This window comes from Nanorana parkeri, unplaced genomic scaffold, assembly GCF_000935625.1.
Source record: "Nanorana parkeri isolate BGI_ZX_2015 unplaced genomic scaffold, ASM93562v1 scaffold882, whole genome shotgun sequence".
NCBI lineage: Eukaryota > Metazoa > Chordata > Amphibia > Anura > Dicroglossidae > Nanorana > Nanorana parkeri.
In genome coordinates, this window is record NW_017307150.1 from 495673 (window position 1) to 511287 (window position 15615).

Consider the following 15615-nt stretch of genomic DNA (forward strand, 5'->3'; position numbering starts at 1 on the left):
ATTTAGGAAATATAATTTGATGTGGAAGTAAACACAAAATGTGTACAAACATTGTTTATTTTGTTCAGATCTTTCCAAATTTGTGGGAAAAAATAAATAAATTGTACTTTACTGATATCTTCTGGCTCAGTATGTATATCATAATGAAGTTCTCTGTAAAAAAACAAAACTATATAATTGATGCAAGCAATTATTTTAAATTTTGTACAAACCTTTGTACCCAATTTCTGTGGATTAATGTTCTTTTTATGGTGCTCATATACTAGTGATTCTGCTAATTCCATCAGGAACAACCAAAGCCTATGTGAGCTAATACAGGGCTCATTTATTTCATTCATATCAGAAGATAATGCCTGACCAAGGTTTCATCAACAACTATACCTTTCCCTGCCATACATGCTCAGAATGCTGCACAGTAGGATAAAGGAGAAGTATTCGGAGAGTAAAATACACTCTTTCCATGACTTGGAGTCGATGTGGGATACTGCAGCTATACTATATACGGAGAGTGGAGGGATCACAAACCACTGATCACTCAGCTCATGGCTTCCCCTACAAAGAGTGGTGACTGTCAGTCACTTTTCCCTGCAGGGATCCCCCCTCTGATTCTCCAGCGTTCATTGGAAGGACAGACAGGAGAGGGGGCGGGCACGGCAGGCTGCAGAGAGGCAGAGATAGCTGTCAATTAGGCATTGTCGGAATCCTTCCCGACTGCAAGATGGCTCTGTGCTGTCAGCATTTAGCGGGAAGTCACCATACTGTGAATTTTGCCTAATCAGACTTGTGCTATAAGAGGAAGAAAAAGGCAGCAAATTGAAGGGTTAAACCTCTGTGAGGTTGTTATTGCTTTCTGTCTCTTCACTAAGTTTGTGATGTGGCTTCAACCCACAATTTGAACATTATCCAAAAATGTATAGTTGGCACCAGAACAGGAATCCTTTAATTGATGCTACTTTTATGGTGACAACTATGTCAGAGGGCATATTTCCTCACTTCCTGTAGTGTAGGCGAGAGAAGAAATGAAAGGGAATAGCCCCAACAAGACACAGCAATTAAAGGATTAAAACAAAAGGATTTTACCATTCCATACTTTTTCCAAAAATAGAAAGGTTTTGGTTAGACATACATTTGAATGTTTCAGTGGTTGTTGAGCATGTACTATTGAGCACAACATTTAGGCAATTAGCATTTTCAGAAGCAGAGGTCAGTAATTGAAGGTCACATATTTATCTCAGTACAGATTTCCTTTAAAGAAAACTTTTTATGAGAGAAATATGGGGGCCAGAGTCATGCCAAGGATGGAGGTAGGAATATCCACCAGGGCCCAAGGAAACAATTAAGAAGCACTGGGTAATCAGTTCCTGCCCCATTGAGCTCGCAATCATAAAATGTATTTAGGATGGTGGCTCATCTAATAGGGTTTTATTAAAGCAGAACCTCAAAGAGTCCAGTTCACTGTGTGAACACAGAAGGATGAGTGGTGTGACAGAAATCCATTTCATACTCGATTCTGGTTCTTCAAAGTGCCATTATAAAGTTATTTTTCATGAAAATGGTCATCTCCAGATGTCCCTGCCTGCCTACAACATACCAGACCAATTATTCAAGCATACAAAAGCCAATTTATTGACATGTGCGGTCTCTCAATTTTAATTCCTTTCGGGGTCACACAGTTCCCCTTTACCAGGGGACCCTGTGTGGTCCCGAAAGCGCTTTCAATTGAGAGACCACACAGGTCCATAAATTGAGGTTTTTCTGCTTGAATTGGTCTGGTGTGCTGGTGACATATTTCTACTATCAGTTTGTTAGCGGCACCATGCGCAGTCATTCCAAGCACCCAGCTTTTACCTATGCGGGAATACCCCTAAGGAGTGCATATTGACCTGCCTGCCTACAATTTACATTAAATGCACTCACGGAAGATTGGCGACTTTTGTGACATTTTTTAAGAGTCTAAATGGTGTCTAGAGCTTGTCAGTAACTTTGACAGACAAGACTTTAAAAAGAGACATTGTGAACCTAGAATGGTGGAAATATATAGGTCTTCTAGCCCTCTGTACAGTATCTGGAGAACAGCTCTCACTAGAGTTCTTCCTATAATTGATGGTGTGTTACGGAGCCCTGTAACCTTGGAGAAGGGACCGTTTTATCAAAACATTGGTACTAAGAACTGCAGTTCCTTTTGCACGGCCACCAATTCATCTCTGGTCTACAAATTAGATTCCAATCATTTCTCAGAACTGTAACTTACATCAGACTTTATTCTGGTCCAATTTGTGTAAAACGTATGTTAGTATTTTACTTCTTGAATCCATATTATTTCGTGCAGGTTACACAAAAACACAACTGTGAGCAAGCAGTAGATTTTCATGTTTAATTCGCATGAGAAAAAAATGCATATCAATTATACATCTTGAGTCTGATAGCAGCACATAGATACAATGACATATGTTTCATGTCCAAATGATGACATATGATACACGTATGTTATACACAATCAAGGAAAATCAGGGCATTTCAGCAGGATTAATGCGCTACATATTTAAAGGAGAACCAGGACCAGTAAAAGAAAAGAACCTTATTCTACAACAGAGAAAGTAAGCACATTTTCATAGCAGGAGGAGAGAAATTAGACACAGCAAAAGACAAAACTAACGTTAGTGCAAATAATGCCAATGGTAATGTTTATAAATTGTTCAGCATACGCTCTCCTCTGTCAACGCTAGTGCCATGTTTAAAGAAGACATCCACATAATTTTGGATAAGGTGATGAAGGCTGTGTGTAGAATTGTGTTTTGTACACTAGATGAAGATCTGGCACAGTAAAGATCCTATGGCGACTTCTTCCCCTTCCATACATGCTGCTCCTTCTGTTTGTGTCAGAGGATTCCCCAATGAAAAGAATGAGGTCGACAACAAACTCCGACAGAGAGAAATGGGAGAACTATAAAGTCCACTTTAAAAGTTATTTTTATCCATCCAAAGGTAACGCAATTCTACTCACAGGCTTCACCCATTGTCCAGAACAAGAGTAGGGCAATTCCATTCTAATAGGAAAGCAGGATGTTGTTTTAAAGCAAATTGTTAGTTAAATTGCTAAATATAACCAGCCAACACCTACACACTACTTCTTCAATGGCAGAGAAGTTCATCAGTACCTTACATAGAAATTGTTGTGCCTGTGCCGACCTCCACTAAATTATAGCAAGCACAGAATGGTCATAACTTTACTGAAAAGTCCATGAGGGCTACATGTTTACATTTTAGGAATTTAGACACAAACAGTGCTTAACAGACTTCTTTAACAATTTTTGTAGAGGTCTTATTTAAGCAAGTGGAACCTGGAGTATCTTTCAGCTGCCATCAAGTTACAGGCTACAGAAAGTATTTTTATTTCTGTGACCTGTACCATGAATCGAGCATGTTTTAAGGATCTGTGTCTGGAAACATTGTCTGGATCAAACTTGAACTTCCATTTCTTTCTCCTATAGCTAGGAAGGACAGGTTCCTTCCTGGCTATAGATTGTTCCCTATGAAAGTGAAGGAACAGCATTCTGCACCAGCCATGACACATCCAGGGAAAACGGAAGGGCTTACCAGAAAGGTGTTGGAACTTCTTATGATCCCAATCCAGACACATTTCATCTATGCTGGGCAGGCTGGCTCGAGTATGCAAAAGGTGCTGTGCAATCATTCTGACATAAATGAAGTGTCATAAGACCCTAAAAGCAGTGCTATTCCCAACATCTAAGAACTGGTAAACTGCAATATATTAAAGTTTTGTTCTGGAGGAGAATGGAGTCACCCGGAATCTCAGTCTCCAAAGATTACAGCATATTTTGCCAATGTATGAGCTTAAATATAAGTCCCTAAATGTCTTCTAATGATACATCTTTATTTCATTATAAAAAAGGTTTTAGTGAAGAGGTGCCAGTGCAAATCAAGAAACCAAATCAAGAAAAAAACCTAAAATGTCTACATTCCAATCAGTGAATTGAGCTTTGGCTTGAGGTAAGTGGCACAACAGGTGTAAGATTGATAGCACTGGAGCCTCACTCTATACATACATGACTTTAAATGTGGTTTCCGCTCGAGCGGTCACATTTATAGAATATTCCCCTGCACTTCAGCTGGCATTTTCCAGCACATCAATAATCACAGCAGGAGCATGACCAGGAGGAGACTAATAAAGGAGTGTGGCAGTGGGAGATCTTCACAGTAGGCATCACTAGGCAAGCCTGGATATAAATATCTGGGCCCCTAATTGCCATTCACTGATGGTGGAGTTCTACAATGCTCAGGATCCAAAATGGATAAGAGTGTAAGATGCTCACTGGCTTCCTATGTCTTGCAGGAATCGTAAGGCAAAGTCTTTCTGGAGGACTTCATGGTAGATCCCGTCTTCTACTGTAGCAGGTGAAGTCTCACTTCTCTAGTTACAATACAATAAGACTCCCTAGTAAAAGCAAATGAAAGTGGGAGGACCTGGGAATTCACAAAGAGAACTCTTACACCACATAACAAATGGTAATGTATGCACCTAGTGCATCTCGGATGTGTGAATGCTATTGATTGACTGCATCATATATGTCAATTTTTATGTTGTGTATAGTTGGACTTTAATTTATAATTTTCTCCACCGTAAGGGGTCTAGTTATAGAAACATTGCATAGCTGCATGTCCATTGAAACTGCAGCCACATGTGTTCTGGGTGATTTAACCAGCTGTTGTGAGATGGAGGAAAACCAAATCTTCTTAGGCAATTTTCTATTCTGGACAAATGTTCTTCAAATATTATGAGTAATAGTAAAAAGAGACTCATTGATAGAGTGGATGAGGAAAAATACCACATTATGGCCACGAGATGGAGCTGAGGATCATAGGAAGCAAATACATATTACTAATAAGAGATACAATGTAATGATTCGGGAGAATGCTGGAGGGAATTTAAATGTTTCTAAAGCATTGCTAAGCGTTCTGTTGAATGTTTGCATTCCATCACTTGTTGTTGAGATACGACGTATTTATTTCCTATGGTCCTCAGCTCCATCTATCGGCCAAAATGTGGTATTTTTCTGATTCACTACTGCCCATAATATTTGTAGAATATTCAACCAGAAGAGAAAATGGGCTAGGAACATTCGATGTTGCCCAATTCACACAACAGCGGGTTAATTCACATAGAATTCATGTCCATTCAATTTAACTAGATGAATAGCTATGCAAATATTTTTTTAATAAATAGACCCTTGCGTGTCATTAACTACAAACAGTGGGGATGACTTTGGAAACCTGCTGTATAGAAAAGTGGGACTACACTAGATGCTCCATTCTCTAACCTACCCTGGGAGAATGAAGCAGGAGATTGGTTGTTGTGGGCAAAAGCAGCCCTTCTCTTTGCTCCAGAGTTTGTTAATCATAATGAATCGACAAGAAACCATGGATAAAGCCATGAACTGCTGCGTGCAAATGAAGTACAACAAATCCTGATTGTGTCTGTTATTATTGGCTTAGAAAACCACTAGCACCAGAGATGATATATTAGAAGACAGACAAGACAGACTAGAAAAATGATTATGCATGGTTTCAGAATAATCAACAGCTTTACCATACACTATGGGAAGATGAAAATGTTAAAAAGCAATTCTTGGCAGCAAAGTGAAAGCAATCAGTAACTTACTAATGCAATTCAGCAAACACCACAGCTGTGCTAAAATCAAAGTTAACTCAATTTACTTTAAAGCTGAACTCTAGCCCAAACCTTTTTTTTTTGGTAGCGTTTGGAGAGGATAGAGCTTCTGCCAGGTTTGAAAGCTGTCTCGTTCTCAGTAGAAGAGAATTTTCTGCTTTCCTAGTCCCTTGTATCAGATTGTGAAAATCATTGTAATGGGGACAGTGGCAGCAAGTACATTTTGACATATAGTCTAAAGCTTCCTCACTCTACTTGAAAATGTGTTTTTTCTTTTGTCTCAATCTTTGTTCGGTAGATTCCTCCTCCTCAGTCACTCAAGAAAGGGAGGAGAAATCCTCCAGACAGCAATAAATTGTTGACAGAGGTTCTATCCCTTCCACATGCTATTCAAACTAAAAAGCAATGTTTTGGCCGCAGTTTGGCTTTAATCTTACCTCTGTCATTTTCTGGTCACCTTGCGGGGTCAGTAGGGGGTGTACTTCCTGAAGCCTATGCTAAATCACTTTCTCTTTGCCTTCTGTCTCACCAATCACATTGAAAGATTCAAATCAGGTTTAAATCTAATTGGTGGCTGTGAGGAACGTCTGAAGCTGGTCATGCGCCGGCCAGTTCCTGATGACCCGACCAATATTTTGAGCCATGGGTGGTGCTGCCGCTGCTCCTCCACTCAACAGAATTTGATTTTTCAATCAACTTTTGTCAAAGGAGCTGGCGAGAAAGTTTTCATCCAATCAGATGCAGGTGCTGTCTGGGTATTACAATAGCCGGCAGCGGAGATTCCTCCATCCTCACTGTTTAGGGGTAATGAATGGATTTCTCTCATTCATCCCATGGAGCTTAACAAGAGAAATTAAAAGTAAGAATCATACTCCTGTAAATATTCATTTAGTCCACAGAATGATTACCTTCAATTTGGCCAGCTTTAATAATGACATTTTTTATTAGCATGGAGCCTGTGGTGGGTGTGTCAGGGCATAGCTCTCCATTACAAGCAGGGGTTACCAGATTACTGACAACCAGCACTGAGGTAGCCTGTTGCACTACTGAAATGTCTAGATGAAAAAAACAAAGAACCCAGCAAATAGGCAGTGCATCCTGTATATATATTTCAGGAATTTATTTTTCCAAGTTTGGAGTGTTCCTTTTAAGGGCATCTATAAATTGGACTGTACTTCGTTCTGAGCACCTATTTAAACATATAGATACTACAGACTAACAGGATTATGATTTCTCCTCAGAGTTCACGTGTGAAACCACCAAACGTAAATCCTTTCAGTCTTTGGCAAGAGGCTCTTACATAAATTGAAGGCAACCATTCTGTGGACCAAAGATATTTACAGGAGTACAATCCCCCAATGCAAGACAGGCCTCTGGAATCTGAAATGCATGTAAACCCAAACAAAAACATCTCTTTTTTGCTCCCTAGTGTTCTGTTAAATATACCATGGAAAGGGTTTTGTTATATCTTTTTGATAAGTGCAGAAATATAGAGTTGTTTGGTGTTCACTGGTTTCTGTGTGTGTTATCTCAACAAGACTATTTAGCCCTTCAAGCCCTTATCTTGGTCAATTAGTCCCTATGCTGTGGATAAGAGGACAGTGGGAGTGGTTGAGTAGTTTAGCAAAAGACAACGGGCAGGGCTGACATCATTCAGTCCACAGAAAAATTGTGTTGTCAGCCCACAATAGGAAAGTAAGAGCTTTCTGATAGATTTTGCAGTACCGACAGGGTCTTTATTAAGATAAAACACTGGGAAATGTGCATGTATTGCAGAGATGCACTGCATAGCAACCCAATGATGTGACTATATCTTGGGAAATAAAAGCCTCTCCAAAATGTCAAGACCGGTACATTTTAAAGCATTGGTCTAGCCAAAACATAGATTTTAGAGGATGCCAGCAGGTTAAACTGCTCACTGCTGCACAGTCTCTATTGCTGGAGTGTACATTTTACATTTCAGACAATGCAGCAGGATAAGTGGCGTACATCTTGTACATCTGATTGCTTTCATAACGGCCTAATGTGTTTAAAGGGGCAGAGATGTGAACTGCAGAAGGAAAATCTAACTGATTGAAATCCTCAAGAGTTTAGGAAGCAAGTGTGTGTTGCCAATCACTGCCATCTACCCAAAATGAAATGACAAGTCTCTTTTAGGCCATTACTGATTATTTCTTTCATAAAACTAGCAAGGAAAAAAAGACCGTCTTATAATTTTAGCATATTGTTACACAGTACAGGATGACTTACAGATATAAACATGACTTTTCTTCCAGTACAGAAAACAGACCGCAAACTCTATACATTACAGCAGAACAGAATGTTAGTGAAATCATGACAGAAAAACATAACAATTTAGAGTTTTTCTCACAGGTCAAACTGTACCTAGAAGAATGGAGAAGAGTGAATCAGTTTAAGACTAAAGCAATCTTTGGAATGAAATCTTTAAATTCAAAGTAGGATCCTTCCAATCACACATGATCTGAGATGGTTTCCTCGATAAAAGGTTCCTTAAGAGATTGAGCTTATTTTACCCTTAGAGAAAGCTACCATCTACTAATATACCCACTAGAATATTTTCCCATAAACACAAATGGGCTTATTCAATACGTCAAAGAATAATGTACAAAGTGCATCAACCAACCGGAAATTCAGCTTCACTGACTAGAAAGGCCTTGCATTATGAGCATGTAATATATCAAGTGATATACCATTACAACTGATTTGCATACCGATATTGCAAGTGCCACTCTATAACCGACATATTGGTCTGGATTCCCTATTCAGAGTATGTTCTAGGGCTGCCATATCTACACTTACTGCATAGAGACATGCTACTTCAGGATTTCATGCTGCCCTATGTACCTTTAATTATTCATTTTAGATGCACGGAGATGATATTCTGTGTTGGAAATATTGCTGGCATTACTCCCTGTATGATCAGAATACCTTTCTCTGCACTGAGAGGTTTATTGATTCGGTACATTTGATGCCAGGGCAGCACAACAGTATAGCACAGGTATCATTTTCACTACAGATGCACCAATACAATTTTTTCGTTATTGATATTTTTTTTGGTACTTGCTGATAGCGAATATCGATACCGGAAGTCCCCTTCAAGGAAGCAGGGTGGCGTGTAATGACTCACTGCCCGGGCTTCCTGATTAGCCGGGAAGCCAACTCCATGCTCCCTCATTACTAGGTGACTCACCCAAGTACTCCGTATCAGCACAGATACTAGTATCGGTGCATCCCTAATTTTCACACATCTTTGTTTTACAATCTAAATGGGCAATGAGGCCTAGAGGAAACCTATATTTTGAGAGATATGGATGCTGTCATTGCTGTCCTCTTTCTGAGAATGCTTCCTAGTTGCATGACTGTCATACTGACTGACTTTAGTACTAGCATGCAATTGAAGTCAGAACCCCTAATCCGCATGCTTGTTTATTTTTGGGAGGGTGACGAGAAGTATTGAAGCCAATTATAATTTGCAGAAGAAGTCAGCAATATCAGCTTGTGTATTTTTCTCAGTAAAGGTTGCCTTTAAAAGTTCAGTCATATCTTTACACATAAGGCCTTTGTTCAGTAAATGCCACTGGTTGCTGTATGGTATTGCACTTAGGACACCATCATTGCTCCTAATTATTTAATATGCCTAAAACGGTCTTTCAGAACAACATTTGCTGACAAGCCAGTTAATTGTGCCAAGCTAGTGTACTGTGATGAGACTGATGACCCAGGGCTCTCCAGCAGTTTGCTTGGCACAATGGTTAATGCAGATAGGCATCAGCTTGGTAGCTAAATGTTGTCTGGTATATGTACACTTAAAACGATGGAAGCCCAATGCAATTCATTATTTCCAAAAAACATATCTGAAGTTTCAACATGTATACCAATTAAATAGACACAATAGCAAACATAAAATGGTCATTAAGGCTCATGTTCTCCCTTAAAACGTAAAAAAAAAAGTGATCAAAGCAGCATATGAAATAGTAATATACTGTTTCAAATTTTGCAAAGTCCTGCACAAGCAGGATAAAAAATTTCAGATTGTTCTTGACAAATCCATTCTAAGCTGGATATGTAAAAACAAGACATCACACAGATTACACATGAAGTCCTAATGAATGCATCGGACATTCTCAGAAAAACTTGTCATCAATCCTAAAATGAGGCCTGGTAACATCGTCAGGGTTGATGAAGACAGAGATAGACTTTCCTGGGTTTTCAGTTACTAGCTGTTGCAACTTTTTGGCTAACCGATCATCTGGTTGGTTATTGTCTCCTCCATCAGACTGTGGTGATGGTATGCTAGTGGTGCTTCCTCTCCTCTGGAGATCCAGGGTGAGTCGGTTGGCAGCCTTGACATGTTCAATGGCCGTCCGGAGGTGTTCTGCAGGGTCTGATCTCACAGAAGACAGCTTTCTAGCATGTAAAATGACTGTATCCTCTGAAAGGTGCTCTAACATATTGCATTGAGGAATGAAGTAGTTGGGGCACATTTTGTTTACTAAGCAATGTTGCAGATCATCAATAAGTCCCAACAGGAAATGGGCCGCATAATCTTCCTGAGCTAAGTAATTAGCTGGGAGTCTATCACAAGCCCACAGCATCATACTACGCAGATGGTATGGACTGATAGCTTTTGGTCTTGATAAAAGCTTTATGATTATGGCTTTACAAGCTTGATAGGCTTGCATTAAGCTACTGGAAATGCACTTCTTCAGCTGCACCTCGCTTCTGGCAAATGACAATCTCCACTCATTATCTTTCTTACCCTTATAGGAGCAAGCTGGCACTAAATAAAACCCACTAATGACTTCTTCTTCTGTAATCTTGCCATCCCAAAAGTGGTTTTCCATTAGCCAGCTCTGTGCTACAGCTGGCCACCCTTTGAACGAGACCACAGGAACAATATCATACAGCATGCGACTGCTTCCAACACCTAAAATGATGGATATAATAGTGCCATTCTTTTCCACCTTCTCCACCTTAGGCATTCCTCTTTGAGGTTTCTTCTGAATCTCAGACAGCACGATGCTGATTGACTCGTGGAACCAGTCAGCAACTTTTGTAGGGGAAAAGAAATAGTTAGTTGCGCCATTGATATGGTCAACAATTGTACAACAGTCTTTCCACTTTGTGATTGTCCCTTCATCAAACAATCGAAGGCTAAGCCATGAGTGACATAGAGCAGAGTGACGCATATCAAGTGTGACTGGCTGGTTCCGGTCATGAAGCTTTAAAGCTGGCACAAGAAGGGTAAAATCCATGTCATAATCGGTTCCACGAGCATAAACGTTCAATTCATCAAGATCCAGGTCTACAACTCCTTCCCGAACACCACCAGAAAGCAGCAAATACTCATTTGCTACAGGCAACTTCTGGTCAAGTTTCTGGACCATGCCTGTAAAGAAATGAAAAAAAAAATTAAAGTATGTAAGTTACTAACTAATGTAAGTCATTGTAAAGCATGATGCCAAATACAGAACACAAAATAAAATATCATTTAGGTTCACGCAACATAATGATGGTCATTATTTTAGACAATGGGGTTGATTTACTGAAGAAGTAGACCATGTTCACTTTGCAAACTGAATTTTCAATTAGAAATCAGACGTTTAAGATCAAGGTTTGACAAGTGCTATTAACAAATGTGTATAATAAATAAATCAAACATTCAGTGAAGGGGTGTATCTCAAAATACTCAATGTGAATGGTTGTGTAAACAAATTAAAATCTGTAAAGTATTCAAATCAGACAATGTATGAATTTATCTAATAAAATGTGATAGGCTGTGAATATATGTATCAAGACTTACCTTGATGAAACAAACGTGTTTAACATCTTCAGATCTGGTGAGTGCATTCCCTTGAGGGGATTTTCTCTGCACTTTTTCTAAAAATTTTCTTCATTTTTTTCTTCGTTTTTTTGGATTTTCGTTGGACACATTATTGCACTGAATTTTCACTGTCGAAGTGTCTTACATTTATGGATTTCTAAAGACTTTTTAAAAAACTACAAAAGATTTGGACTATTCACATATACATCGCTAAAAGTTTAATTTAATTTAATTAATTCGTTATATATTGTTTGTTCATTCACTATTTATTAACAAGAATCACCCACACATGATACATATATTCACAGCCTATCACATTTTATTAGATAAATTCATACATTGTCTGATTTGAATACTTTACAGATTTTAATTTGTTTACACAACCATTCACATTGAGTATTTTGAGATACACCACTTCACTGAATGTTTGATTTATTTATTATACACATTTGTTAATAGCACTTGTCAAACCTTGATCTTAAACGTCTGATTTCTTATATTCACCTCTGAAGGATGGCTAGCGCTGTACGTTTTGAGAAAATACATCCTAATAGGGGCTGAGTGCCTTTAGTTCAGCAGCTTCCCTCACCCTTCTAGAACATTTTAATTTTTATCTATTCAAACTTTTATTCATATTTTATCATTTTTTAGTATCCCCAATCTCCAATAGCGCAAGTTCTTGCAATTATTATATGAATTTTCAATTAGCTTGGTAAATGAGCTAACACGTTGCCGCTGTTCTATCAAAGTTTGTGACTACGTTAGAATGCATGACCGGTCACGTGGTCACACATTTTAACGAAATCCCGCCCAGTTTTTCGGTGGTGGAATGTGCGATAACCCATTAGGTCAAGCATGCCAACGCTTTGTCAGCTCGGCATCGCAGATCGTATGTGCAGGAGAACCAATCTGTCCTGGAACAGCTGATCGGTCCAGAAATGTGACTTCTATCAGACTTTATGAGTGTGATCTCACATTCCACAAAGTCAGATAGAAGCGACATTTCAGGACCAATCAGCTGCTCCAGCACAGATTGGTTCTCTTGCACATATGATCTGTGATGCCAATCTGCCCTGGAACAGCTGAGAAAGCGTTGGAATGCTTGACCTAACGGGTGGTCACACATTCCACCGCCGAAAAACTGGACAGGATTACGTTAAAATGTGTGACCATGTGCCCGGTCACACATTCCAACCTAGTCACAAACTTTGATAGAACACCGCCTTGAATCATCCATTCTTGTGCGAGCAAAAATCTATTTTTTTTGATGATTCACCTCAGTAACAAGGGAAAGTGAACATTCACTTTGCAAAGTGAACATGCTCTACTCTTTTAGTAAATAGACCCCTCTGTATTATGCAAGGCCCACTACACAAAGAGAAACACGTATATGCATTAACACACATAAAAGCGCTTTCTTACAGGCATAAACCAGGAAAATACATCAGTATACATCTGCTCCATGCCTAAGTCACATGTAGATTAAACACCAAATCAAATGGATTTTCCAGTTATAAATTAAGGCTCCATTCACACCGACTATTGTGCTTTACCATGCACGTTGTAACGCGCATTACATGTACTGTGCATGTCTTTAAAGGGGGTGTGGCCATTTATGTCTAATGGGCTCCCAATGCACACACACAGCAGATTGCTCTGCAAGGCATACACAATACACAGTAAAAACCTGCTCTGCATTACGAAGAAACATCAGCTGTATTTTTGGTGAGCAGATACTCATTGAGGACCGATATGTAATGTATATCAGTCCTCAAAGAGCATCTGCTCACCAAAAACACCATGTATAGCAATCAATGAAAAACAATGACACACCAAGAAATGAGCGTGCAAAGGCGTCACTGTATGGTAAAGTTTGTTGAAAAGCAGCGAGATCTGGGAAATGTGAAGTACTCTAAATCTTGGTGGGGAAATGCTCCCAGCACTGTGCTGCAGCATCTTATTATGAGATTTGGAATGCTCACAATTCTGCGAGATCTCGTCTGCAGGAGGATGATGTCACCCCTGTACCAACCAAAGCCATCTTTTTTTCGCTTTCCAGGCATTATTTGAGTACTTATATTGAGCTTTCCAGGCTTTATTTGAGTACTTTGAGGACTGATATGCGTTACATATTAGTCCTCAATCAGCATCTGCTCACCAAAAACACATCTGATGTTTCTTCGTAATACAGGGCAGGTTTTTACTAGTGTATGCCTTGCGGAGCAATCTGATGTGTGCGTGGATGTGCATTGGGAGTACTTTAAGTAAAAGGACCTTGCACAGCTTTAAGGAAACTTACTTACTGAAAATACACTCTACTTTCACCTTAAGGACATTAAGTCTTGTTCCTTTCAGGGTACAAAAATCATGGCCATCCTGCATAAATCTGAACTACTGGGACTGACCGTATAAATCCATTTATGCTTTGCAGCTTAGTTTTGGGGATTAGTCATGAAAATCTGTTGTGAGGGAATGCAGTAGTAGCTAAATCAAAGTCAGTGAATCCAATATATCTGCCTCAACAGCCTACTAACAAGGTTACAAAAAGCAATCATGAAGTTCGCAGCACACTTAACTGTTAATGCAAATTAATGCCAATTTAAATACAAATAATGAGGCTGCAAAACTTTGTGATGGTTGATGGTTCAGAATGTAAATTTCAGAAATGCTCAAGGGATTGACAGACACTGAACTGTCACGGGTTTCAGGTCTGCAATTTGGTTGATCTAATTAGCTAAACGAAGTAAACCAGTTGGCAGTGCTGAATTACACCTGGTAAATGCTCTTTGAAGTAGCTACGAGTAGAAATAGCTCAGATCAATGCAGGTTACTTCTTCCGATGCACACTCTATGCTTTTAAACACCATTTACCAACCAAAAAATAAATTAATAAAACGTGAAACCTAGAAGACAATCAATATAAAAATAACCTAAGTGCATTAGATGTAAATGAAGCTAATGGCTCTACATCCTCAAAATTGTTTTCTATATTAGCTTACCCTGCAATTAGTTTGCATTATACAATCTGTCCATGATGTATTTTAGTGATGCAAGTCAGAAGAAATTCCAAAACAAACCAGTTATGGATGTAGGCCAAAGGTGTGAAATAGATTGAAAATGGCAGAGCCTGATAAGGCATAACTTCAGTTATAGAGGCATCCAAGAGGGAGAAGGCACATGTAAGGTATTCTTTTTTGGAATGGAAGACTCAGACTAAATCCTTTATCTTTAATCAATGTTCAAATGGCAGCTATGTGAAGGATACCATAAAAATGATAGCGGATTGCTTAGCAATGCAGCTCTGCAGCATTAGGATAGTGGTGGGGATTCCTACTAGGAACACTAGATGGCATTTCTATGTTCTCCCTGTGTTCCTGTGGCTTTTCTTTCGGATATTCTGGTTTCCCAATATAACCTGAAAACATATTAGTATATTTTGAAGGTTTTTGTATGTCCAGATTGATGCTATTTGTTTAAAGTACTGTAGTCAGGCCATTTCATTTAAACTCCATGTCTGTCAGGAAGCCAATATTTCTATACACACGGTAAAGCATTGAATAATAACATAATGTGGCAACTTTATGAGATATATATCTAGTAATGATTAGAACCTACTTTTTTCTTTCAGAATATTCTACATTCTTTGTACCATGGATTTAGTGAGATGCTCAGTGGCAAGTCTATGCTTAGCATAGACTGGCCTGCCCAAACAGTAGGGAAAGGTAGGTTTCGGGAAGAAACAGAGAATGGAAAGACATATTAAAAGGCAGTTCCCTAGGAGGCTTTCCATGTAATGGGAGAAAAAATTACCGGAAAGTTTCTTAGTGGTGTGAAAGGGATGGAAGTCAGAAGATAGAGATTAAAAGCAATGAATAGACATGGGATAAAATTGTACAGGAGGTCAGGCCCTTCAGATGGGGTGTCTGCCTGAAGCACTACTGCCCTTGCATGTTGCAACAGAAATCCAGCTTCAACAGACCAGGTAAAGTTCTTCCAGCCTTTAGTCGTCCTTTCTAGCTGCTTACACATTTTTCTGTTTTCATATGAGAAGAAAGGAAATTGGCATAGAATTCTGCAGCTC

The 15615-nt window shown here is 39.1% G+C and overlaps 1 protein-coding gene across 1 annotated transcript in view; it reads right to left on the reverse strand.

Annotated features, from left to right (window-relative positions):
• Positions 1 to 9507: 9507 nt before the first annotated feature.
• The window catches only part of MB21D2 (Mab-21 domain containing 2), a 104080-nt gene continuing 97972 nt past the window's right edge, over positions 9508 to 15615 (reverse strand). Inside the window, exon 2 of the mRNA XM_018565737.1 lies at positions 9508 to 11099. Within this exon, the coding sequence (XP_018421239.1) occupies positions 9835 to 11099 (1265 nt within the window). The 3' untranslated portion in view covers positions 9508 to 9834. The remainder of the gene's footprint in view (positions 11100 to 15615) is intronic.